A 27,169-nucleotide genomic window follows, 5' to 3' on the forward strand; every position below is an offset into this window, starting at 1 on the left:
ATGTGGGGACTGTGGGAAGGGATTCGATTACCCACCCCAGCTGGAGATTCATCGGGGCAGTCACAGCAGGGAGAGACCATTCACCTGCTCCCAGTGTGGGAGGGGATTCACTCAGTCAAACAGCTTACATATACACCAGAGAACTCACACTGAGGAGAGACCATTCACCTGCTCCCAGTGTGGGAAAGGATTCACTGCCTCATCCCATCTGCTGAAACATCGGCGAATCCACACTGGAGAGAGGCCGTTCACTTGCTGTGTGTGTGGGAAGAGATTCACTCAGTCTTCAAACCTCTTTATATGCCCTGTTTGCCCTGTCTTTATATGCCCTGTTTGTGAACAGAATTCCCACTCACCTGAAGAAGGGGCTGGAAGTTCCGAAAGCTTGTGTGGCTTTTGCTACCAAATAAAGCTGTTGGACTTTAAGCTGGTGTTGTTAAACTTCTTACTCTGTTTACCCCAGTCCAACGCCGGCATCTCCACATCATGTTCTGCCTGAGTCAGAGGTGGGAGAAGATTCCATCAAGAGGAAATTGAATGGGAAGCTGAAGGGAAAATATTGACAGGGTTACGGGGAGAGGGTGGAAGATTGGGAATAGTGAAACTGCTCTTGCAGTGTGTCGATCCAGGCTTGACGGGCTGAATGGCCTCCTGTGCTGTCACCATTCTATGATTCACACACAAGTTAACTTCTCAGTGTCTATTAGGCCCCACTCGTTCCTCCATGATCAGTTCCAGCATTTCAAGTTCAGATCCCAGTACTTTTTAGTTGGGGGATTGAGGAGTAAAACAGAAATAGGAATGAGAGCGTCGGTGCGCTTATGTTTTTGTATTTCTGTGTGTGTGTGTGCGTGAGAGAGAGACAGTTTCTAAGTGTGTGCAAGTGTCTATTTCAATGTGTGTTTCTGTGTGTGTGATTGTGTTTCTCTGTGTGTGTCTGTGAGTGAGTGTGTGTCTGTGTGTGTGTCTCTCTCTGTGTCTTTGTGCATGTGTGTCTGTGAGTGTGTTTGTGTCTCTCTGCGTGTGTGTCCGTGAGTGTCTGTGTGTCTCTCTCTCTCTTTGTCTGTGTGTGTGTGTCTATGAGTGTGTGTGTGTGTGTGTGTATCTCTGTGTGTGTTTGTCATGATCTGTTTGAGTGGGGGAGCAGGCTCGATGGGTCAAATGGCCCATCACATATTTGAGATTCAAATACATTGACACACATGCATGCTGACACTCAGACACACAGACACACACACACACACACAGACACACACACACACACAGACACACACAGACACACGGACACACACACACAGACACACACACACAGACACACACACACACACAGACACACACACACAGAAATATATACACAGTATTGACATATTTATTCACCATTTAATGTGACTGAATGCTACACATCCTGGTTTGCCGATGACACAAAACATTAGACAGCATTGTAAGCAGCGTAGCTGGAAACATCACATTGCAAAGAGTTATTCATATTTTGTACATATCCCTTTTAAATCTAAGTTGTGTCAAATTACATTTCCCTGCACTGAAACCTCTCCACCAGTTTTGTCCATTAGAACAACGTACTTTAATAAATGATGAAATGACAGAAACAGTGGAAGCTCCAAATGTCCAGATATTTCACAGCTGAATTCACACAATACACACAGCAATGTATCCGATATTGCGGAATTGTTGTAAATGTGGTTAATCTCAGTACGGAGGCTGTCTTCATGTTACAATGTTAATCTGATCACTCTCATCAAAACAGGATCAACATTTCTGTACAATGTCAGTGAATCATCAGCTCAAATAGTTCAGGTTCAATGTTTAAAATAACCAGTCACTTTTCTGTGGCTGCTTTGGGAATGTCAGTGGAATGTAGTTTACAGTCAAGTGTGAACAATTGTATTGGGGAATAATTGGAAGCAGTTTCCATTGAGAGCTTCCTGCATTCTGGAAATGTGTGTGATCCATTCAGAGATAGGAAATGGACGGATGAATAAAGATGCAGTTTGTTGTTAATGACATGAGATTGTCTGCCTTTAAGATTCACAAGTTCCATGTGCTGAGAGAAAGGAATGATTAAACAATGTCCACGTACCGGGTCTTTTGGTCCGCGGACGGTGTGCGGTGCCATGCCTGTAAGGAGGCGGGGCACGTGAGGAAAAACTGCCCCGTCTCCAAGGCCGCCGACCACCAACCCAAGGCGGCCGCAGCTGGCACCGCAACCCCCTCTCCCCCCAAGCGAGTACCATCTGCCCCCCCGCGAGGGGAGGCCACGCCGGCAGCAGCTGCCACCTCAGCTGCCGACGGGGGGGGAGCGGAGCCCCCGCGCGGCCAAAAGGCCCAGAAGGGACCTACAAAAAAGAAGGGGCGTACCGGAACCCCGGCCCCCAGGGAAAACACCCCAACCACCCCGGCAGCCGGCTCGGGGACCGCCTCAGTCTCCACCTGCGCCCCCCCGCCACCACCACCACCATCTGCCGGGCCCGTGGGCTCTCCGGGGCCTAGTGCTGGGTCCGGCGCCCGGGATCATGGGCCCGAGCATGGGGGGGTAAGCGACCCCGAGCCGGCAAAACTGGCGACGCCGCCACCTCGGGGGGAAGTGACGGGAGAGCAGGGGGGGCGCGGCAAGGCGAAGAGGGGCGGAGGGCGAGGGGCCTCGCCTGCCCGAGGGCAGGTTAACAAAAAGAGGCGGGGCCCCTCGGGCACCGTAGAGTTCGAGGTCTGCGTGCCCCTCCCCCCTTGTGAGTCATCTCCTGCCGTGCCCCCACCTGTCTTTGTGCCTTGTCCCCAGAAAAAAGGGGGCAAGGCACCCTGTAAATCCAAGCGTGTGCTGCCTCAGTCCCCCGGCGAGGAGTCTCCGGGGCCGGGTGGCAGCGGGGCCCCCACGGTTCCGTTCCACCCGGCCGGTTACAACCCGGAGTTCTTCTTCAGTCTGTCGGGGGACTGGGGCGACACTCCAATGTTCATGTCCTCGTGCGGCGGCGGCGAAGAGACGATCCACTCGTCCTCTCCGTCCCGACCTTGGACGCTGGACATCCCCAACCTCAGTCCGAAGGATACACCGGACCTGGGGGGTGTCCAAGCGTCTGGGGCGGGGGGGGGGGCTGGGCCGCCGTCGCACGGGGGCCCGCAATCCGGGAAAGGTGAGCCCGGGGGGAACCCCTCCTCCACCGATCCTGGGGGTGGGATCGGGGAGGGGCTAGGGCTAGTTGGTGGCTCCGTGCCGCCCGCCGTACGTCCTGCGGCGGGGGACTCGGAGTCGAGGGGCGACCGCCCTGAGGAGGTCAGCGGCTCGGTGGAGGGCACGGGGACACTTTCAGAGTCTGCCCAGAGCGAGGCGGGGGACTCCCTCGTGCCCCCCACCGAGTCGTCCCTCATCCCCTCCAAGGACCTCAGGGTCTTTATCCGTAGCCATTCCGGTCGCTCCGACATAATCCGGCTAGCCCTCGGCCGCTGGCCGGACCTGGCGCGGCTCGTCCGGTCCGTGAAGGCATGCTCGCATGCCTCCGCGGGCCTGGAGAAAATAGAGCGGCGCTGGGTACTGCGGTTCCTCCACAGGCTCGAAAAGGTGGGGGGTGGACTGGTGAGAATTGCGCCAGCGCCCCCCCACACACCTAGTTAAGTGGTGACGGTGGCACAAAGCTGCTGACATGAAGGTGACCATAGCCAGCCTCAACATCAACGGCAGCAGTGAGCCACACCGCAGGTTCCAGAACTTCTCGGTCCTCCGTGACGGGAAGTATGCGGTGTGTTTCCTGCAGGAAACCCACACCGTTCCGGGAGACGAAGCCCAATGGCTCCTGGAGTGGCGAGGGGGGGTCTACATGAGCCACCTCACGCTCGCTTCTTGCGGGGTGGCTATCTTGTTGGCCCCGCGTTATAAGCCGGAGATCTTGGGGGTCAAGGAGCCGGTGCCAGGCCGGTTGCTGCACTTGACGGTCCGTGAGGGGGGCGTGGTCATTCACTTGCTGAATGTCTACGCCCCGACCGCCGGACCGCAGCAAACGACTTTCTACGAGAAAGTGTCCGCTCACATCGACACCATCGCGGGGGGCGAATGCATTATCCTCGGGGGAGATTTCAACTGCATCCTCGAGGCACGGGACCGCACCGGCCCCTGGCTGCGCACTCCGGCGGTGGTGAAGTTGCGGGACCTGATCGGGTCCCACGACTTGGTGGACGTCTGGAGACATCTCCATCCTGGCTCCAGCGCCTTCACTTTTGTGAGGCCTGGAGTCGGAGCGTCCAGGCTCGACCGCCTTTACATTTCGAAGGCGCACGTGTCCGGCGTGTCCTCGGTCTCCATGCGGCCGGTGTCGAGCACGGACCACAGCCTGGTGTGGGCGGACTTTGCGCCGTCTCGCATCCGGCGGGGGTCCGCGTACTGGCACTTTAACAACACGCTGCTGGAGGACGAGCGCTTCCTGGACTCGTTCCGTCGATTCTGGGCCGGCTGGAGAAGGAAGCGGGGAGGCTTCCCCTCCTTGAGGCTCTGGTGGGATGTGGGCAAGACTCACGTCCGTACCTTCTGTCAGGGGTACGCGAGGGGGTCGACAAAGAGGCGGAAATCCAGGCTCGAGGAGTTGGAGAAGGAGGTGCTCGACCTGGAGGCACGTCTCAGTCGGCCTGACGCGGACCCGGCCCTGCGTTCGGAGTACAGGGAGAAGAAGGACGCGCTGCGGGACCTGCAGCTTGCCAGGTCTCGCGGCGCGTACGTGAGGTCGCGGCTCCAGTTCCAGGTGGACCTGGACCGCGGCTCCCCCTTCTTCTACTCGCTGGAAAGAGGGCGGGCTAACCGTCAGCAGCTCCTTACGCTGCTGGCCGACGACGGTTCCCCCGTCTCGGATCCGGAGGGCATCCGGGCCATTGCCCGGGAGTATTACACCTCGCTCTTCTCTCCGGATCCGTCCAGCGAGGATGCCCGCAGACTTCTGTGGGAGGACCTGCCGCAGGTCAGCCCGGAGGGCGTCGGCAGGCTCGAGGCCCCTACCACCATGGCCGAGCTGACCGGCGCCCTAAATGGCCTCAGCCGGGGCAAGGCCCCTGGGCTGGACGGGCTGACAGTAGAGTTCTTCAGGGCGTTCTGGGACGTCCTGGGGAGCGACTACGCGGGGGTCCTGGGGGAGAGCGTCGCTACCGGGGAGATGCCCCTTTCGTGGCGCAGGGCCGTCATTGCCCTGCTGCCCAAGAAGGGGGATCTCCACCTGCTCAAGAACTGGCGCCCGGTCTCCCTCCTCAGCACGGATTATAAAATCTTTGCCAGGGCTATGGCTTCACGCCTTGGATCCGTGCTGGACCACTTGATCCACCCTGACCAGTCCTACACGGTCCCGGGCCGCTGTATACATGACAATCTCCACCTGGTCCGGGACCTAATCCATCACACCCAGAGGGCTGGTCTGTCGGGCGCCTTCTTGTCATTAGATCAGGAGAAGGCGTTCGACAGGGTGGAGCACGAGTATTTACTCGGGACTCTGCGGGCATTCGGGTTCGGGACGCATTTTGTCGCCCGGATCCGATTACTGTACTCTGCCGCAGAGTGTCTGATTAAGGTTAACGGGTCCCTGACGGCGCCCCTTCGCTTCGGGAGAGGAGTACGGCAGGGCTGCCCCTTGTCCGGCCATCTGTATTCCGTATGCGTGGAGCCATTCCTGCGCCTCTTGCGGAGGAGGTTGTCAGGTTTGGTCCTGCGCGGACCGGACGTAGGGGTGGTCCTGTCAGCTTACGCCGACGACGTGCTCCTCATGTTCACGGACCCGGCTGACCTGCGGAGGATGCGAGAATGCCAGGCGGTGTACTCTGCCGCGTCCTCCGCCAGGAACAACTGGGCCAAGTGCTCCGGACTCCTTGTCGGTCCTTGGGAGACGGACCCCCTCCCGGAGGAGCTCAGGCCTTTCACCTGGAGCAGGACCGACCTCCTCTACTTGGGGGCCCATCTCTGCCCAGCCGAGGAATCCTGGCCGGCGAACTGGCGGGAGCTGGAGGCCAAAGTCTCCGCCCGCCTGAGTCGCTGGACAGGACTGCTCCGAGTGCTGTCCTACGGGGCGCGAGCTCGCGTCATAAACCAGCTGGTCGCCTCCATGCTGTGGTACCGGCTGGTCCCTTTGACCCCTCCCCCTGGCTTTGTCACCGATATCCAGAGAACCCTCGTGCGGTTCTTCTGGGGCAATCGACTGCACTGGGTCCCTGCTGCGGTCCTGTATCTCCCGCTTGAGGAGGGCGGACAAGGTCTGGTGTGCCTCCGCACTCAGATAGCGACCTTCCGCCTCCAGGCCCTGCAGAGGTACCTTTACGTTGAGCCCCCTCCACAGTGGTGTGCCATGGCGACGTATTTCTTCCGCCAGTGGCACGGCCTCAATTATGACGTGCAGCTCCTGCATATCGAACTGGGGCGTGCTTCGACCACCCTGCAGGAGTTGCCCGTCTTTTACCAGGACCTCCTCACTGTCTGGAACAAGGTCGCCTCGCGACGCAGCTCTCCCCCGTCAGGAGTAGCGGCTCTCGTGCGAGAGCCGCTGCTCAGGAATCCGCTCCTCCAGCCGTATAACTTCAGGTGGCTGGCGGAGAGGGGGGCTGTGGACGCCGGGGTGACCAGAATCGGGGACGTGCTCGATGGCGGAGGAGCGGGCTGGATGAGTCCCCGCGTGCTGGCTGAGCGCGCGGGGACGTCCGCCCGGCGTGCGGCCAAAGCCATCCTAGACCTTAGGACGGTCGTGCTCGGCCCCGAAACTGCACGCAAACTTGAGACGGCGCAGGCGTGCGGTGGGATCCCGCCCGAGCGTTCCCCTGTTCGGGCGGAATTCCACATTGGCCCAAAGCCTCAGCCCCCTCCCCTGGGTGAGGTGCCCCACAGCCTGAGCCGCCTCGCGGAAATGCCCTCCGTGCCTTTTTCTACCGCGCGGAGGCGTTTCCTGTGCGGGCTGCTGCTGCACACCTTCCACTACCGCCTCCTCGCCTGTCGCCCGGATACACCTTGGCGGGCCTTGTTGCCGCCGGGCGGCGGAGGTCCCCGCTGGAGGTCCCTCTACGGAGGGATCTCCCCCAATTACGTCGGGGACCTGGGGTGGAGGGTGTTGCATGCAGCAGTTCCGCACAACCGTAGGATTCACTGGTTCACGGGCTCCGAAGACTGCCCTTTCTGCGGCCTTGTGGAGTCCGTGGACCATGTCTATGTTGAGTGTCTTAGGCTGCACTCCCTTTATGTTTTCCTGAAGAACCTTTTATTGATGTTTTGTTTGCACTTCAGTCCCACGCTCCTGATCTACGGACACCCGGTGCGGAGAGGGGAGGGTCGGGATGGCGACCTCCTCGTGAACCTGCTCCTGGGCCTGGCGAAACGCGCCATTTACCGGTCCAGGCAGCGGGCGATCGAGGGGGCCGTCCATCCTGACTGTCTTCCCCTCTACCGCGGCTACGTTCGCGGCCAGGTGTCCCTGAAGAGGGAGCATGCGGTGTCCACGGGCGAGGTTGACGCTTTCCGCGCCCGCTGGGCACCGCAGGGGTTGGGGTGCATTATTGACCCTAATAATCACATTTTAATTTGATGTTTTTAAGTTTCCTTTGCATTTTGATTTCTGTTCGGGCTGTTCCCCCTCCTTTTTGGGGAGCTGCCCCTTTTACTTTGTCCTGATTTAATCTGAGTTTGTTTATTTGGTTTGGTTTGACCTAAAAAAAAAAAAGAGGTCTCTCTGAATGAAGATTGAGGTTCAGACAGACTCAAACTTCCTCCTGTCTCTCCAACATCTGTGAGTAAAACATTTTCTTTTCTCCCCCTTTCCATTTCTTTTCTCATTCTGGGTGAAATTGGGGACCTACAGCAACTGAAGGGAAAGGAAGTGAATCCAGGGAGGCTGGAGACTCTGGTAAGGTTGGCCCAGGTCTCTCTCTCTCAAAGACATTGACATCCTTTGCTCCCTCAGCTTGACACATTTATTTGTCTGGCTAAAAGGATGGCCTCTTTCCTAATGTTCACAATTAAAGGGCAGCTTTCCCCAGGCAATGGCTGACATTTAAGAGAGCAATAAATTAATATAGACCAGAGATATGTCCAGTGTTGTTATATGGTACGAGTTGGATGTATTATTTATGGTTCTGTAATAAAGTGCATTTATTATTATTTCTTGTCTTTTAATATAATGCTGTTGCTACCTTATATTTTCAGTCATAGAGTCATTACAGCACACAAGGAGTCCATTTGGTAACTCGAGTCCATGCCGACTCTCTGTATCACATTCCAGTCCCATTCCCCCTCTACATCCCCATTCTCCTGCAAGTTTATTTCCTTCAAGTGCCCATCCAGTTTCATTTCTAAATAGAATCCATAGACTTGTAATATCGAACTGTAGCTACTTTATATATTTCCAAATATCTCTTCCCTCAGAGGGTTGTTAGTATTTTGGATCTCTTCCACAAGGACCAGTGGAGACTGAGGATCATTGAATATATTCCAGGATGAGTTAGACAGATTTTTGCTTGACAAGGGTGTCAAGAGTTATGGGAAACACAGGAAAATGGACAGAAAGCTAAGATGAGGAGGGATTTTCTCACTCAAGGATGAGGTGAAGCTTTGGAATTCTCAACTCCTGAGGACTGTGGAACCTCAGTCATCAAGTATTTTCAGGTGAGAGATTGATTGGTTTCTAGATATTAACGATATCAAGGGATATGGGTTTAGTGTGGGGAGAATGATGCTGAGGGAGATGAGCCATTGATCTCATTGAATAGTTTAAAAGGCTTGATGGGCCAAATGGCCAACTGCAGCTCCTATTTACTATCATCTTTGTGCCCAATACAGGAAGCAGTGAGCATGGATCTGGGAAGCAGTGAGCATGGATCTGGCAATCAGCACCTTCAGGAGAATTGGGAGGGTGAATATTAGCTACAGCAGAGTGAGAATGGAAGGGGAGTGTGTGGGACGGAGATTTACAGCTTTTGGGGACTGCGGGGAAGAAACTAGAACTGTCTGTTCTGAATTTCTATCTTGTACTAACTGATTTATTTTTTGTCATTTTTTTTGCAGGATATTAGAAGAGGATGAATCACAGACAGAAATCTCAAAATGCCACATCTAGATCTGATAGTCACCCGATTCCTTGGGACCTGAATATCATCGGCCTTTGAATCTAGAAGGAGAAATAATTGCCCAATCTGTTGGATTCAAAAGATTTGAACCATCAGTGTGACTGGAAAAGCACTGAGTCATAGGCAAACACACACACACACACACACACGTGTTCCAGTGCATTGACTCTGGAAAGACTTGAACCAGTTACAGCTGAAATAAATATCACACCATTCACAGCGGGGATAGACTGTACCCGTGTTCTGTGTGTGAAATAGGCCTCAAATACTTTTCTGAACTTGATAGATACAAGGATAGCTAAAACATGGGAAAACCATGGAAATGTGGAGACTGTGGGAAGGGATTCAGCTTCCCTTCGGAACTGGAGATTAATCACCGCAGTCAAACTGGGCAGAAGCCGTTCACCTGCTGTCAGTGTGGGAAGTTATTCACTCAGTTCTCCACCCTACAGAGACACCAGCGAGTTCATATGGGGAAAGACCATACACCTGCTCTGTGTGGGAAGGGATTTACTCGCTTATCAACCCTGCAGACACACCAGTGAGTTCACACTGGGGAGAGGCCATTCACCTGCCCTCAGTGTGGGCAGGGATTCACTCAGTGAAGTAGAGAATGTCAGCGCACAAATTCCGAGGAATGCATTTTTAAAAATTAATTGATCTTAATTGCACAAGATAATTTTCTATTATCGTCTTTGATAATGATGCCGTTAATTCCCAGGTGCCCCTGCGGGTGTGAAAGTGTCCTATTCATTCCACAGGAGCCTATTGCGCAGGCGCGCAGTGTTATATCTGGAGCGTGCGTGGAGTTCAGCTCGGAGTCTTGCGAGTGCACATTTTTTAGCGGGTGAGTCGGTCGGGCTGCGGGAGAAATGGAGCCGGAAGTTGGGGTGGGGAGGGAACTATGGCTTCCAAACACCCGCTGTAGGCGGCAAGGCCCGAATAAGACCCTGCAGGTCCCGGGTTTACAGCTCCCAGGCTTTTATCCCGGCAACAGGCCCCGGGTATCGGCCGCCATCTTGTTTCAGCGGGGAAGGAGAGCGCATGCGCTGCTGTCGGTGGCGGGTCACAATGGGCGTGGTTTCAGGGGCTGGTTCAGAACCTCTATCTTCAGAGGGACAATAGGTAACAGGGCGCATGCGCAGCTATCCAAGTACATCGGAATAAGAATTCGGAACAGGAGCCAGTCATTCGGCCCATCGAGCCTGCTGCATCATTCAATAAGATCATGTCTACTTTGCTCCCCCACCCCGTCCATACCCTTGACTCTCTTGTGGATCAAAACCTCAGCTTTGAATATATTCAATGACCTGCCTCCAATCCTCACTGGTGAAGACAGAGTTCCAAAGAACAACAACCCGCTGAGAGAAAAGATCTCTCTTCATCTTAATTTTGAGATCCTTTATTTTTACCTGATTTCCACACCAGAGGAAACATCCTCTCAGCATCTACCTTGTCAAGCACTTTATATCATATGAATCATAGAAACCCTACAGTGCAGAAGGAGGCCATTTGGCCCATCGAGTCTGTACAGACCACAATCCCACCCAGGCCCCATCCCCACAACCCCATGCATTTACCCTGCTAATCCCCCTGACACTAGGGTCAATTTAGCATGACCAATCCACCGAACCCGCACCTCTTTGGACTGTGGGAGGAAACCAGAGCACCCGGAGGAAACCCACCGCAGACATGGGGAGAATGTGCAAACTCCATACAGACCAAAGACCGGAATTCAACCTGGGACCCTGGCACTGTGAGGCAGCAGTGCTAGCCACCGTGCCGCCCTTAAATTCCCAGATGTTTCATGAAGATTACTTCTCAGTCTTCTAAACTCCAAAGAGTACAGGCCCAAGCTGCTCAACCTGAAAGATAAAACTCCTCATTTCAAGAATCAACCAACTGGATCTTCCTCGAACTGCCTCCACTGCAATTTTGTCCCAGCTGAAGTAATTCTGTGCCAGGTTAAAGGAGGAGTGAATGTTTTGAATTTCTGTCTGGACAGATGCTGATGGATTTTGGAAACTCCTTTTACAGGGGGTTAGAAGGGAAAGATTTACTCACAGCAAACTCTGAACAAAAGAAATGTTTGTCTGTCTTGAATTTCTAACCTTGAATTATATCTATAACTTTCCTCATTTACAGGGGGAAGATTTGAAGATTGCAACATTTTTCCCAGACACCAATCTCGCTGAGATCTTTGCAGATGTCGACTCCAGCAGATCTAAAATGTTGAAAACAGTGAAATGGTTTTGGGGTGAGTGTTACTGAGCATTAAGTTAAATTTAGAGCATGCTCTGCTTCCATGGATCTCGGGCTACTGTGACTCCTTTACCATGGATGGGCAGGCATTGGTGCAGTGATAGTGTTATTGGATTAGTAATACAGGGATCCAGGGCAATGCACTGTGAACCCTGAGTTCGAATCCCACAGTGGCAGATGTTGAAATTTGAATTCAGTAAAAATCTAGAATTAGAAGTCCATTGATGACAATTGTTGTAAAAATCCAACCAATTTAATAATGTCCTTTAAAGAAGGAAATCTACCACATCCCCCAGCAATGCAAGCCACTCAGTTCAAGGGCAATGAGTTATGGGCAGTTGATGCTGATGCAGCCAACACATAGAGTCATAGAGCAATACAGCACGGAAACAGGCCCTGAACCCCAACTGATCCATGCCAACCATGGTGCCCTCCCAGCTAGTCCCAATTGCCCATGTTTGGCTCATATCCCTCTAATCCTTTCCAATTCATGTACTTATGCTTTTTAAATGTTTAAACCTGCCTCAACCACTTTCTCTGGCAGCTCATTCCATGTACACATCACCCTCTGCATGAAGAAGTTGCCCCTCGGGTCCCTTTTAATCTTTCCCCTCTCATCTTAAATCTATGCCCTCTAGTTTTCAATTCCCCGACCCTGGCAAAAAGACAATGTGGGTTCATCCTATCTATGCCCCCCATGATTTAATACACCTCAATATAGTTACCCCACATTCTCCTACGTTCGAAGGAATAAAGCCCTCACCTGTCCAACCTCTCGCTATCACTCAGGCCCATTAGTCCCGGCAACATCCTCATAAATCTTCTTTGCACTCTTTCCAGTTTATCAATGTCTTTCCTATAACAGGGTTACAAAAATTCTACACAATACTCCAAGTGCAGCCTCACCAACGACTCATACAACTATAACATAATGTCCCAACTCCTATACTCAGTGCCCTGACTGATGAAGGCCAGTGTGCTAAATGCCTTCTTCACCACTCTGTCTACCTGTGACATCACTTTCAACGAATGATATACTTGTACTCCTGGTTCCTCTGTTCCTCAACACTCCCCAGGGCCTTACCATTCACTGTATAAGTCCTACCCTGGTTTGACTTTCCAAAATGCAACACTCACACTTAAGACCATAAGACATAGGAGCAGAATTAGGCCACTCAGCCCATCGAGTCTGCTCCGCCATTCAATCATGGCTGATATTTTTCTCATCCCCATTCTCCTGCCTTTTTCCCATCACCCCTGATCTCCTTATTAATCAAGAACCAATATATCTCTGTCTTAAAGACAGTCAATAACCTGGCCTCCACAGCCTCCTGCTGCAAAGAGTTCCACAAATTCACCACTCTCTGGCTGAAGAAATTCCTCCTTATCTCTGTTTTAAAGGATTGTCCCTTTAGCCTGAGGTTGTGCCTCTGTACTATGTATTATCTGTACTGAAATCCATTTGCCAATCATCGGCCCACTTCCTTAACCGATCAACTGATGAAGATCCCCCTGTAATTTTTGATAACCTTTTTCACTATCAGCGATACCTCCTAATTTAGTATCGTCTGCAAACTTGCTAACCATGCTTTTTATGAATTTTTAAACGGCCATCCATTTCTCTGTTTCACCTCTGCCCTCCCTGATCAGCTCTCTGCCATTGTCTACCTTCCTCTGCCTCTAATAATGGGTGTATTTTAACTATTATTTCCGCAAGCTATGTCTTGATGAGGTTTTTCCCACTTCACAACTCTGTTCACTGCTGAGTTACCAGCTTAGTCTTACAATGTTCAGGAACTGTTTCTCTTCCACTGGAGATCATTTCCCTTCCACTTCTGAGCTTATATTGACCAACAAGATCTGATGCATTTTTATTCCCTGTAATTCATTCTGCCCACCCTGAAACGTTAATCTTCTTTCTGTCTAAAAGGATGGTCTCTTTCCAAATGTTCACAATTAAAGGGCAGGAGATGGCTGACATTTAAGGGGACAGTAAATTAATATAGGACAGAGATATGTCCAGTGTTATTATATGGTACCCAGATTAGATAAATTATTTATGTTTCTGTAATATATATTTATTATTATTTCTTGCATTGTAATATAATGCTGTAGCGATGTTATACATTTCCAGTCATAAAGTCATTACAGCACAGAAGGAATCCATTCGGTAACTCGATTCCATGCTGACTCTGTATAACATTCCAGTCCCATTCCCATTCTATATCCCATTCTCCTGAAAGTTTATTTCCTTCAAGTGCCCATCCACTTTCATTTGTAAATAGAATTCATAGACATGGATGGAGATTTACAACTTTTTGGGAATGAAATAGGAAAGAATGTTCCATAGAAACTAGAATTGTCTGTTCTGAATTTCTATCCTATACTGACTGTGATGACTTTTGCAAACTCATTTCACAGGATTTTGAACGAGGAATCACAGGCAAAAATCTCAACTGTCACATCTAGAAAGAGTCATATTCCTTGGGATCTGAATATCTTGTAATATGGAACTGTAGCTACGTTATATATTTACAGACATCTCTTCCCTCAGAGGGTTGTGAGTCTTTTGGATTTCTCTTCCACAGGGACCAGTGGAGGCTGAGGATCATTGAATATATTCCAGTTAGACAGATCTTTGACTGACAAGGGTGTCAAGGGTTATGGGGAACAGACAAGAAGATGGAGCAAAAGCTAAGATGTGAGGCGATTTCTTCACTCAAGGATGTCGTAAAGCTTTGGAATTCTCAACCCCTGAGGACAGTGAAACCTCAGTCATCAACTATTTTCAAGAGAGAGATTGATTGGTTTCTAGATATTGAAGATATCAAGGGATATGGGTTTAGTGCGGGGAGAATGATGCTGAGGTAGATGAACGAATTATCTCATTGAATAGTTTAAAAGGCTCGATGAGCCAAATGGCCGACTGCAGCTCCTATTTGTTATGGTCTCTGTGTCCAGGACAGGAAGCAGTGAGCATGGATCTGTCAATCAGCCTCAATCAGCACCTTCAGGAGAATTGGGAGGGTGAATATTAGATACAGCAGAGTGAGAATGGAGGGAGAGTGTGTGGAATGGAGATTCATAGCTTTTGAGGAATGGGAGAGGAAAGAATGTTCCATAGAAACTAGAATTGTCTGTTCTGAATTTCTATCCTGCACTGACACTGATGACTTTTGTAAACTCGTTTTACAGGATATTGAAAGAGGAATCACAGACCGAAATCTCAAACATCACGTCTGGATCTGACTGAGTCATATTCCTTGGGAGCTGAATATCATCGGCCTTTGAATCTGGAAGGAGAAATGATTGTCCAGTCTGTTGATTTGAAAAGATTTCAAACATCAGTGTGACAGGAAAAGCACCAACACACGGCCACACTCGAGTGAGAGTGTTCCAGCGCACTGACTAAAGAGCTTCAACCAGTTACACAGCCTGAATAAATAGCACACCATTCACAGCGGGGAGAGACTGTACTCGTGTTCTGTGTGTGGACGAGGCTTCAACTGATTGTCCACCCAAGAGAGAGGCAAGGACACCTGCACCTTGGAGAAACCATGGAAATGTGGGGACTGTGGGAAGAGATACAGATACCCATCAGAGCTGGAAGTTCATCGGCGCAACCACACTGGCGAGAGACCATTCATGTGCTCTCAGTGTGGGGAGGGATTCACTCGGTTATCCAGCCTGCAGACACACCAGCGAGTACACACTGAGGAGAGACTGTTCACGTGTTCTCAGTGTGGGAAGGGATTCACTCGGTCATCCGACCTGTGGGCACACGAGCGCATTCACACTGGGGAGAGGCTGTTTATCTGCTCTCAGTGTGGGAAGGGATTCACTCGGTCATCCGACCTGTGGGCACACGAGCGCATTCACACTGGGGAGAGGCCATTCAGCTGCTCTCAGTGTGGGAAGGGATTCTGTGATTCATCCAACCTGCGGAGACACCAGCGAGTTCACACTGGGGAGAGGCCGTTCACCTGCTCTCAGTGTGGGAAGGGATTCACTCAGTCAACCAACCTGCGGACACACCAGCGAGTTCACACTGGGGAGAGGCCGTTCACCTGCTCTCAGTGTGGGAAGGGATTCACTCAGTCATCCACCCTGCGGATACACCAGCGAGTTCACACTGGGGAGAGGCCATTCACCTGCTCTCAGTGTGGGAAGGGATTCAGAGTTTCATTCCAGCTGCTGAGACACCAACAAGTTCACGAGTGATTCCAGGGGTTGGATTCTGCTGTTATTGTTTCTGCTCTCAATTACACCCAGGACTGCATTTTGTTCATGCTCACAGTTGGTCAATGGGGAGGGTCGGAGGGTTTCTTTCTGCTGGACTGGCCGGTCTCATGACTTTGCCTCCAGTGGGCTGATGCTCTTTGAGTCTTGTTGCGAATACCTAGTTTCAGATTTCACAAGGATCACAGAGTGACAGTGTGTTAGGAAGTTATAGAGGTTTACAACATGGAAACAGGCCCTTCGGCCCAACTTGTCCATGCCGCTCAGTTTTTACCACTAAGCTCGTCCCAATTGCCCGTATTTGGCCCATATCCCTCTATACCCGTCTTACCATGTAACTGTCTAAATGCTTTTTAAAAGACAGAATTGTACCCGCCTCTACTACTGCCTCTGGCACCTCGTTCCAGACATTCACCACCATCTGAGTGAAAGACTGCCCCTCTGGACCCTTTTGTATCTCTCCCCTCTCACTTTAAACCTAAAACTAAGAACAAGAAACGTATCGATAAAATGATTAGAGAACAGAGCCAACGTTTTGAGTCTGGATGACACTTCATAAGAGCTGTTATGAAGGGTCATCCAGTATCAAAACATTGGCTCCATTCTCTCTTCACAGATGCTGTCAGACCCGCTGAGACTTTCCAGCATTTTCTGTTTTTGTTTCAGATTCCAGTATCCGCAGTATTTTACTTTTATGATAATTTGATTAAGTCTGATTGGAATCCCCACGACCCTCCCGCAAAACAGAGGGAGTGGTGGCAAAAGGAGAAAAAGGATAAGGATGATAAAGTCTGGGTTCTGATTCTCCGAGCCCATGTAGAATTAACAAAATGAGTGAAGCAGTTTATAAAGAACAGAAGTTACCCATCCCCAACAAAAACTGATCAAATAAAAACAATTAGGTTGAGGAAGGGAACAAAAGAATTAATAGATGAAGTTTAAAATCAACTTTGTTTTGTTGTTAGAGAAGTTTTTTTAAATTATGTAAAATGACACAAGTGTGTGCCAAATTTCTTCTCTCACTCCCCACCCTTTTAGATTCTGTAGAAAAGTTAACCCTTTCAGCAGACAGTTGATTTAGTCATCGAGGTTTGCAGCATGGAAATGGGCCCTTCAGCCCAACTTGTCCATGCCGCCCCTTTTTTAACCCCTGTGCTAGTCCCAATTGCCCACGTTTGGCCCATATCCCTCGACACCCATCTTACCCATGTAACTGTCTAAACGCTTTTTAAAAGACAAAATTGTACCCGCCTCTACTACTACCTCTGGCAGCTTGTTCCAGACACTCACCACCCTCTGTGTGAAACAAATGCCCCTCTGGACCCTTCTGTATCTCTCCCCTCTCACCTTAAACCTATGCCCTCTAGTTTTAGACTCCCCTACCTTTGGGAAAAGATGTCGACTATCTAGCTGATCTATGCCCCTCATTATTTTATAGACCTCTATCAGTTCACCTCTCAGCCTCCTACATTCCAGGGAAAAAAGTCCCAGTCTATCCAACCTCTCTTTATAATTCAAACCATCAAGTCCCGGTCGCATCCTAATAAATCTTTTCTGCACTCTTTCTAGTTTAATAATATCCTTTCTATAATAGGGTGACCAGAACTGTACGCAGTATTCCAAGTGTGGCCTTACCAATGTCTTGTACAACTTCAACAAGACGTCCCAACTCCTGCATTCAATGTTCTGACCAACATGCAGAATGCCTTCTTCACCACTCTGTCCACCTGCAACTCCATTTTCAAGGAGCTATGAACCTGTACCCCTAGATCTCTGTTCTGTAACTCTCCCCAACACCCTACCATTAACTGAGTAAGTCCTGCCCTGGTTCGATCACCCAAAATGTATTACCTCGCATTTATCTGAATTAAACTCCATCTGCCACTCATCAGTCCACTGGCCCAATTGATCAAGATCGCACTACAATCCTGGATAGCCTTCTTCACTGTCCATGATACCACCAACCTTGGTGTCATCTGAAAACTTACTAACCATGCCCCCTACATTCTCATCCAAATCATTAATATAAATGACAAATAACAGTGAACCCAGCACTGATCCTTGAGGCACACCGCTGATCACAGGCTCCAGTTTGAAAAACAACCTTCTACAACCACCCTCTGTCTTCTGTCATCAAACCAATTTTGTATCCATTTGGCTAACTCACCCTGGATTCCATTAGATTTAACCTTGAGCAACAATCTACCGTGCGGTACCTTGTCAAAGGCCTTGCTAAAGTCCACGTAGACAGCATCACCTGTACTGCCCTGATCTACCTTCTTGGTTACCCCTTCAAAAAACTCAATCAAATTTGTGAGACATGATTTTCCACTCACAAAGCCATGCTGACCGTCCCTAATCAGTCCTTGTGTCTCCAAATGCCTGTAGATCCTGTCTCTCAAATACCTTCTGACAACTTACAGATGTGAATCACACCGCCCTTTAGTTCCCAGGCTTTTCCCTGCAGCCCTTTTTAAACAAAGGCTCCACATTTGCCACCCTCCAATCTTTAGGCACCTCACCCGTGACTATCGATGATTCAAATATCTCTGCTAGGAGATCCGCAATTTCCTCCCTAGCCTCCCACAGTGTTCTGGGATACACTTCATCAGGTCCCGGGGATTTATCTACCTTGATGCGCTTTATGACTTCCAGCACCTCCTTCTCTGTTATAAGTACACTTCTCAAGACATCACTTTATTTCCCCAAGTTCCCTAACATCCATGCTTTTCTCAACAATAAATAATGATGAAAAATATTCATTTATGATCTCACCCATCTCTTGTGGATCCGCACATAGATGACCTTGTTGATCCTTAAGAGGTCCTACTCTCTACCTAGTTACTCTTTGGCACTTTATGTATTTATAGAACCTCTTTGGATTATCCTTTGCCTTATCTGCCAAAACAATCTCGTTTTCCATTTTTGCCCTCCTGATTTCTCTCTTAATTCTACTCCTACACCCTCTATACTCTTCAAGGGATCCACTTGATCCCAGCTGCCTATGCATGTCATGTGCCTCCTTCTTCTTGACGAGGGCCTCAATATCTCGAGTCATCCAGGGTTCCCGACTTCTACCAGCCTTGCCCATCACTCTAAGAGCAATGTGCTTACACTGAACCCTGGTTAAAACACTTTTGAAAGCCTCCCACTTACCAGACGTCCCTTTGCCTTCCCACAGACTCCCCCAGTTAACTGTCGAAAGTTCCTGCCTGATACCATCAACATTGGCCTTTCCTTAATTTAGAATTTTAACTTTTGGACCTGACCAATCATTTTCCATAGGTATCTTAAAACTAATGGAATTATGGTCACTGGTCCCAAAGTGATCCCTCATTCACACTTCTATCACCTGCCCTTCCTTATTTCCCAAGAGGAGGTGAAGTTTTGCCCCTCTCTAGTCGGGCCATCCACATACTGAATGAGAAATTCCTCCTGAATACACTCAACAAATTTCTCCCCATCCAAGCCTCTAATACTGTGGCTGTCCCAGTCAATGTTGGGAAAGTTAAAATCGCCGACTATTACCACCCTATTTTTCTTGGAGCTATCTGTAATCTCCTTACATATTTGCTCCTCAATTTTCCACCAACTATTTGGGGGCCTATAGTACAACCCTATCAAAGTGATTTCCCCCTTCTTATTTCTCAGTTCACCCCTTTTGACTCAGTAGGCGAACCCTCGGATATATCCCCTCTCAGTACTGCCGTGATGTTTTCCTGAATCAAAAGTGCAACTCCCCCTCCTTTCTTTCCTCCTGTTCTATCTTTCCTATGGCATCTTGTTTTTAACTTGTTTTTAAATCACCCAGAAACTCATGTCTATTTTAGTTTATAATTGTGGATTTATTGGAGCCAGTTAAATGTGGAAATTTTAAGCATACCCTGGAGGAATTTGGAATAACTGAGAATTTTATATTGTTGTCACCTCAACCCCAGATAAAGAACAAGGAGATTGCAGGTGGTAACGTGTTTGGGATTTTAAATCAACAAAGATGTTGCCGATAAAATCAGGCCTTGGAAGTTGGCTGAAAAAGGGTTAAGTTACAATGAAGGATCTTGCATCTTATTTTAATCAAGGAGTTGTGAGCTTGTAGTGCTCTGTCGCTTTAAGAAGCTATAGCTGCGAGAGAGAATGCTGAGGATTCATTGTTTGAAATTTACGAGCTGTGAGAATCTGTGTGTTTTGTTTGTTTTATGTGGATGTTTGTAGATGTGTTTTATTATTGTTTTGGGCTACATTTGTTAAGGTTTATCTTTCTGGTGAATTAACCTTACCTTGAATCTTTAATTAAAGGCATTTTTGGGAGTTTAAAACAGGATCACAAGAACGCTTAAGTAATTAATTTTGGTTATTGTTGTTGTAAAGCACATGCTAAGTTTCTCTGTTTGTGTATGGACGATATTTGTGGGTTGAACGTTTTAAGCTTTGAGGTTTTCTGTCTGTGATTTAAATCAAACAGATTTTTAAAAAGGAAGTGTAATTAATAAAGCTTTTTTTTCAAAAGTTATGAACTTGGAGCCATATTTACTGGACAGAGACAGGATTCCAGGATATTTCACTAAACATGCGGGAATTTTAATCCGGATACAATTCACTCATGAGAATGAGAGTTTTAATTTGTAATGGTTATTTAAAATTTGGGACATGTGAAATGATTCTGACCAATCCTGTGTTGGATTGATCTTGGATTAAACTTCCTGTCAGGTCCAAAGACACAATTAACACAATGAAAAGGAAAATTCTGGAATTGGATACTGAAGAAAAGAGTTTAAAAGGAGAGATTATTAAATAGAAATGATTCCCAGACCGTGTGGTCGTTAGGTTGGAACAAAGGAAGAGTGCTGACATCCATTTGAAAACTTTTAATCCACCCCTTTTCAAACTCAGTCTACGTACAAAGAAAACCCCAAGGATGGTAGATAAGGGGTTCTGGAAAACATCATGATGGGGGCACCTATCTGTTCATGAGATGATCACAAAGCCCCATGATGTCCAAATACTAATTTCATTGGACCTTTCTGTAATGTGTGTAATCTATCACCATTCTGATTGGATTGTGTCCAGCCGGGATGGGTTGAGTAACTGTACAAGAATTGATGATTTTCTTTGTTGGGTGGAGTTGCACATGGTCAGCCCCTGTGGCTTCTCCCCGCTGGCGTAACTCAATAAACTGTTTGTTGAATCAGGTTTAAGTGTTGAATGATTCTTCTGAGTTCATTCACCCCAACACACTGGGTACATTGCAAATTCATCCTCGGGAGTGGCCTGATAGGCCGTGGTCCAGACTACATGTGGCCCTTGGGGGGCCTTTCATGAATCACATGTGTTTGCTTGTTGTAGATGCGCATTCAAAATGCTTGGAAGCACAGATCATGAGTAATATTACAGGGCAATTAGGACTAGTTTCGTGGTAAAAACTGGGCGGCATGGACAAGTTGGGCCGAAGGGCCTGTTTCCATGCTGTGAACCTCTATGACTCTAACTACCTTTTTTGTGGCCTGAAGTTCCCACAATTGGAAAGCAGCCAGATTAGTTAAATAGACAGCATTAATTGTGAGACAGTTAAATAATAAATGATTCATTAATATATATGTTATAAAGGCTGGAAATGTAAATTTGAACACAAGTTTATAACTTTTAGAATTATAAACACATTAAGAATGGTTAAAATGCTGTGGGAATTATCAGATGTTCCCTTCTCATGCTGACAGAATAAAAAAAGATGAAAGGACTTGTTAATCTTGACTAGAGGGAATGAATCGGCTCCTGTTCAAGATGTCTCAACATTGAATGACTGATGTGAACCAATTATTGGTTGACACTCAGGCTACCCCAAGCTAAGAGATATCGTTTGAGAGAAAGAATTGTCTTAAAATTAAGACAACGTGTGCAATTAGCTAAAAACCAAACCAATGTCATTATTGACAAGTTATAGACCAATTGGCTAATTCCCAACAATTAGCTGAGGATGGCTTTCTACATTTTGAAAGTATAAAAAGGGGGATTCGAGAAACCAATTTGGTAGAAGTTTTTAAAAGTTAACTTTGTTTATAGTTTGTTTATCAGTGTCACACATAGGCTTACATTAACATTGCAATGAAGTTACTCTGAAAATACCCCAGTCGCCACAATCTGGCGCCTGTTTGAGTAAACTGAGGGAGAATTTCGCATGGCCAATGTACCCAACCAGCACGTCTTTTCGACTGTGGGAGGAAACTGGAGCACCCGGAGGAAACCTGCACTTTACTGTTCAAAAATCTATCTATCCTTGCCTTAAAAACATTCAATGAGGCAGCCTCAACTGCTTCACTGGGCAGGGAATTCCACAGATTCACAACCCTTTCTGTGAAGAAGTTCCTCCTCAACTTAGTCCTAAATTTGCTTCCCTTATTTTGAGGCTGTGTCTCCTAGTTGTAGGTTAGGGGGATGAGCAGGGTAAATACTTGGGGTTATGGGACAGGTCTGGATGGGATTGCCCTGTGTGTCAGGGGGAATATATGAGGTTACAAGGATAAGGCCTGTGTGGGATTGTTATCAGTGCAGACCTGATGGGCCAAATGGCCTCCTTCTGCACTGAAAGGATTCTATGATTTCAGGGAATTGTGAAATTGGAGATTACTGAGATAGGGAGGGATAAGGTCATGGAGGAATTTGAAAATAAGGATGTGAATTTTAAAATTGAAACATGACTTGACTTAAAGCCGATGTAGGCTTTATGGATGAATAGGATTTGGATGAATAGGATTTGGATGAATAGGATGAATTGGATTGGATGAATAGGGTTTGGTGTGAGAAAGCAGACGGGCGGCAGAGTTTTGGATGATCTCACGTTTCTATGTGGGGAGTGGGGTGAATGTGAGAGGCTGCTCAGAAATATATTGGAATCATCAAGACTAAAGGTAACAGATGGAGTGGTGTGGAGACTGTGGACATTTTGGAGATTGAAATATTTGGTATCAGTGATGGTGTGGATATGTGGTCAGAAACTCATCCTGTTGTTAAATCTGACACCAAGGCCTGAATTTTTCATCCGTTGGCCACACTCACACGGGAGTGCCTGGAAGTGGGTGCAATCAGCCCTGGAAATCGGCCCCGGAAAGTGATCTCATGCTGGCTGGCTGATTAACGGACAGTCAGTGTGAAACGTGCACTGGGAAAGGCTCAGTGCTGCCGGGGAGGGAGGGAAGGGGACGGGGAGGGAGGGAAGGGGATGGGCACTGAGGAAAGCGAGGGTGCTGTTGGCATTTCCAATACGCTCCCTCAGGGGGACAGCTGCTGCGGAGCCTGTCTTACAGCTACAGCCCTGTAAAAAATAAACTGCGATGGAGCTCCTCACAGTGGGGGAGAGGATGGAGGAGATGGGGAGAGGGAGAGAACCCTTCAAAAGGAATTAACTTCTGTTAGCAGTATTTAAAAGACGCAAGACACTGTGTTTAACACAAAGCTGATTTATTTGACTCTTATCCAGAATATTTACACCTATAACCGGCCTGGTGTTTATTAATATCAGCAGGACTAGACTCCAGTGAATGATATTCAGACCTGCAGGTGATTAACAGCAAAACCCAATCATTGTCATTACTTGTGAACTCGCTGGTGTCTCAGCAGATGGGATGACTGAGTGAATCCCCTCCCACACACAGAGCAGGAGAACGGTTTCTCCCCGGTGTGAACACGCCAGTGTTTCAGCAGACTGGATGAATCACTGAATCCCTTCCCACACTCCGAGCAGCTGAGCGGCCTCTCCCCAGTGTGAATACTCTGGTGTACAGTGAGCTGAGATGATTTCCTGAACCCAGTCCCACAACGAGAGCATCTGAACGGTCTCTCGTCAGTGTGAATACGTTGATGGGTCACCAGCTACCGTGGGCGGCACGGTAGCACAGTGGTTAGCACTGCTGCTTCACAGCTCCAGGGTCCTGGGTTCAATTCCTGGCTCGGGTCACTGTCTGTGTGGAGTTTGCACATTCTCCTCGTGTCTGCGTGGGTTTCCTCCGGGTGCTCCGGTTTCCTCCCACAGTCCAAAGATGTGCGGGTTAGGTTGATTGGCCAGGTTAAAAAAAAAATTGCCCCTTAGAGTCCTGAGATGTGTAGGTTAGAGGGATTAGCGGGTAAATATGTGGGGCTAGGGCCTGGGTGGGATTGTGGTCGGTGCAGACTCGATGGGCCGAATGGCCTCCTTCTGCACTGTAGGGTTTCTATGATTTCTTCTAGTTCCCCAGAACTTTTAAAGCACTTCCCACAATCCAGGCATTTAAGTGGTCTCTCGTCAGAATGAACCCGTTGATGGGATGTTAGTTCCGTAGAACTTTTAAAGCACTTCTCACAGTTCAGGCATTTAAAGGGTCTCTCATCAGTGTGAACTCGCTGATGTTTCAGTAGGTGAGATGACTGAGTGAATCCCTTCCCACACACAGGGCAGGTAAATGGTTTCTCCCCAGTGTGGATTCGCTGGTGTTTCAGCAGATCAGATAACTGAATGAATCCATTCCCACAATCGGAGCAGGTAAATGGTCTCTCTCCAGTGTGAATTCGCTGATGTGTCATCAGGTTGGCTGACTGAGTGAATCCCTTCCCACACTGAGGGCAGGTGAATGGTCTCTCCCCAGTGTGACTGCGTCGATGAGTTTCCAGGTCAGATGGATAACTAAACGCTTTCCCACAATCCCCACATTTCCACAGCTTCTCCCCAGTGTGACTGTGCTTGTGTCTCGACAGGCTGGATGATCGACTGAAGCCTTGTCCACACACACAACACGTGTATGGTTTCTCCTCACTGTGAACAGTGCTTTTTCCTTCCATATTTAATATTCAATGATATTCAAGTTACGATAAATGATACACCTCTGTCAGCTCCTGGTGTGATGTTTGGTTTCAGTTTCCTGACTGTAAATCCTCCTCTTCTAAAACCCTGTGAAATTGATTTAAAACAAAAACACAGAAGTGAGAGAGAACCCACAAAAACACAAAGGCAGCTTGTGAAATTGAGCTGAATGAATCTGGTAATTTGTCTGATACTAATGAACAGTGCTGGATTATCATAAAAACCCAACTGATTCACTAATGTCCATCAGGGAAAGGAACCTACCACCCAGTCTGGGTCTGTACAGACTCAGGCCTCTACTTAAGGAGAGTTCAAGACAGTGGGAGAGAATGGGGAGTAATGCAAGAGGTGAGGTTGTGGGGGGATGGGGGAGGCGCTGGTGATGGCAGGAGGAGAGGGATTTTACACATCTATAACTCAGCTGGAGCTTTGACAGAATCTCCCAAACCCTCAACTTCCACCACCTGGAAGGACCAGGATCACAAGTGTGAATGAACACCTCGAAATTCACCTTCAAGTCTCACACACTTGGGGATTTTCACAGTAACTTCATCGCAGTGTTAATATAAACCTCCTCGTGACATGATAAACTTTTTAAAAAAACTTTAAACACACTGTCCTGACTTGTCTGCCATCCAGTCCTGGATGAACAGATATTTTATATATTGGGAAGACTGAAGTCACTGGTTTCAGTCTTTGCTACAAACTTCACTCCCCAGCCACCGACTCCATCTCTCTCCCTGATAATTGTCCGAGGCTGAACATGATTGTTCACAACCATGGTGACATGTTTCACCTCAAGAATTAGGAGTCGGCCATTCGGTCCATCAGGTCTTTCACCTCTGTCACTGTTTCAAGTCTGGATGACCGTTCTCCAAACAGTCATTCAGACTCGAAACGTTGGCTCTATTCTCTCTCCAAAGATGCTGTCAGACATGCTGGGATTTTCCAGCACTTTGTTTTTGTTAAACATTCACTTGATTGCAGTTTGCTGTGGGTAAATCCTCCCCTTCTAACCCATGTAAAATAAGTTTCCAAAACCCATCACTCTCAGTCCAGGATAGAAATTCACAACATTGTGTCTGCCTGCTTTCTGGCTCAGGATTACTTAAGCTGGGACACATTTTCATTGGAAGCAGATGAGAAAATGTTCACGAGGCTGACTCCTGTGATGAGGGGGTTTGGCTTCTGAGGAAAGGTGGAACAGGTTGGGTCTTTACCCATTGGAATTCAGAAGAATGAGAGGTGATCTTGGTGAAGCATATTAGATCCTGGGGGAGCTTGACCGGGTAGATTCTGAGAGGATGTTTCCCCTCATGGGGTAATATCCAATTATGGAACAGTTGAAAATAAGAGGTCTCAGTTTACACCATGAGGAGAAACGTATTCTCTATGAAGATCATTAGTCTTTGGAAATCCCTTCTCCAGTAAGTAGTAGGCTTGGTCATTGAATACATTTAAGTCTGTGTTAAGTTCATAAGATATTGGAGCAGAATTAGGCCATTCGGCCCATCGAGTCTGCTCTGCCATTCGACCATGGCTGATATGCTCCTCATTCCCATTTTCCTGCCTTCTCCCCATAACCAATTAAAAATCTGTCTAACTCCTCCTTAAATTTACTCACTGTCCCAGCATCCACCGCACTTCAGGGTAGCGAATTCCAGATTCACAACCCTTTGGGAGAAGTAGTTTCTCCTCAACTCTGTTTTAAATTTGCTGCCCCTTATCCTAAGACTATAAGCTCTTGTCCTAGAATACCCCACAAGAGGAAGTATCCACTCCACGTCTACTTTATCCATACCTTTTATCATCTTGTACACCTCAATTTGATCTCCCCTCATTCTTCTAAATTCCAGAGAGTATAGGCCTCTCTCTCTTCATACGACAAACCCGTCATCTCTGGAATCAATCTGGTGAACCTCCCCTGAACTGCCTCCAATGCCACTACAACTTTCCTCAAATAAAGGGACCAAAACTGTGCACAATACTCCAGGTGCGGCCTCACCAATGCCTTGTATAGTTCCTTACATTTATATTCTAATCCTTTAGCTATAAACGCCAACATTCCATTCACTTTCTTTATAATCTGCTGTACCTGCATGCTGGTTTTCTGTGACTGGTGAACGAGGACACCCAGATCCTTCTGCACTGGAGCACCCTGAAGTCTCTCCCCATTTAGATAATAAATCGCCTTCCCAACACTCCAGCCCAGGCAACATGCTGGTGACTCTCCTCTGCACTCTTTCCAGTGCAATCACATCCTTCCTATCGTGTTCCTCAGTGTTACGTTCTGTCTGATTCTGTCAGTTGATGTTTCTGAGATTCACCTTGGGACACTCTCCTACATTAAGGGTCTGATATAAATCAAAGTTATTTTTAAATCACATTGTAACAGACTGGGGAAGTCAGGATTAAAACAATATCTAGGTAAATGGAGTTTGGTCACAGATCAGCCGTGACCCCAGTCAATAAGAGAACAGGCTCAAGGGGGAGAAATGATTTCCTCCTGTTCCCAATAAACTTGGGCTCAAACACCAGCTGATGAATGGAAAGTGATGGGAGAACTGGGGGGGAAGACACTTCACCAGAAACCAGCACTGGAGCAGAGTTAGAGAGTGGGAGAGGCCCGGGGGGGAAACAACACAGGAAATGGAGTAGCTCATTCAGCCTTTTGAGTCTGCTCTGTCATTCAGTTAGACTCTGGCTGATCAATTAGTCTTTCTGAACTTGAAGAACAAATAGCTGAACAGTTAACTC

At 48.2% G+C, this 27,169-nt stretch overlaps 2 protein-coding genes across 2 annotated transcripts in view; one reads left to right on the forward strand and one right to left on the reverse strand.

Moving 5' to 3' along the window:
- Positions 1–8,555: 8,555 nt before the first annotated feature.
- Positions 8,556–27,169, forward strand: part of LOC144486175 (uncharacterized) — a 31,670-nt gene continuing 13,056 nt past the window's right edge. The window contains exon 1 of the mRNA XM_078204265.1: positions 8,556–8,623. The gene's annotated coding sequence lies outside the window, so the exon portion shown is untranslated. The remainder of the gene's footprint in view (positions 8,624–27,169) is intronic.
- LOC144486180 (uncharacterized) lies at positions 23,049–26,792 on the reverse strand. The gene is made up of 4 exons (XM_078204269.1): positions 26,508–26,792; positions 23,777–24,499; positions 23,243–23,377; positions 23,049–23,130 (listed from the first exon to the last, which is right to left on the reverse strand). Exons 2-4 carry the CDS (start codon positions 24,388–24,390, stop codon positions 23,049–23,051), a joined length of 831 nt encoding a protein of 276 aa, XP_078060395.1. The 5' UTR covers positions 24,391–24,499; positions 26,508–26,792.

Source organism: Mustelus asterias, unplaced genomic scaffold, assembly GCF_964213995.1.
Source record: "Mustelus asterias unplaced genomic scaffold, sMusAst1.hap1.1 HAP1_SCAFFOLD_296, whole genome shotgun sequence".
NCBI lineage: Eukaryota > Metazoa > Chordata > Chondrichthyes > Carcharhiniformes > Triakidae > Mustelus > Mustelus asterias.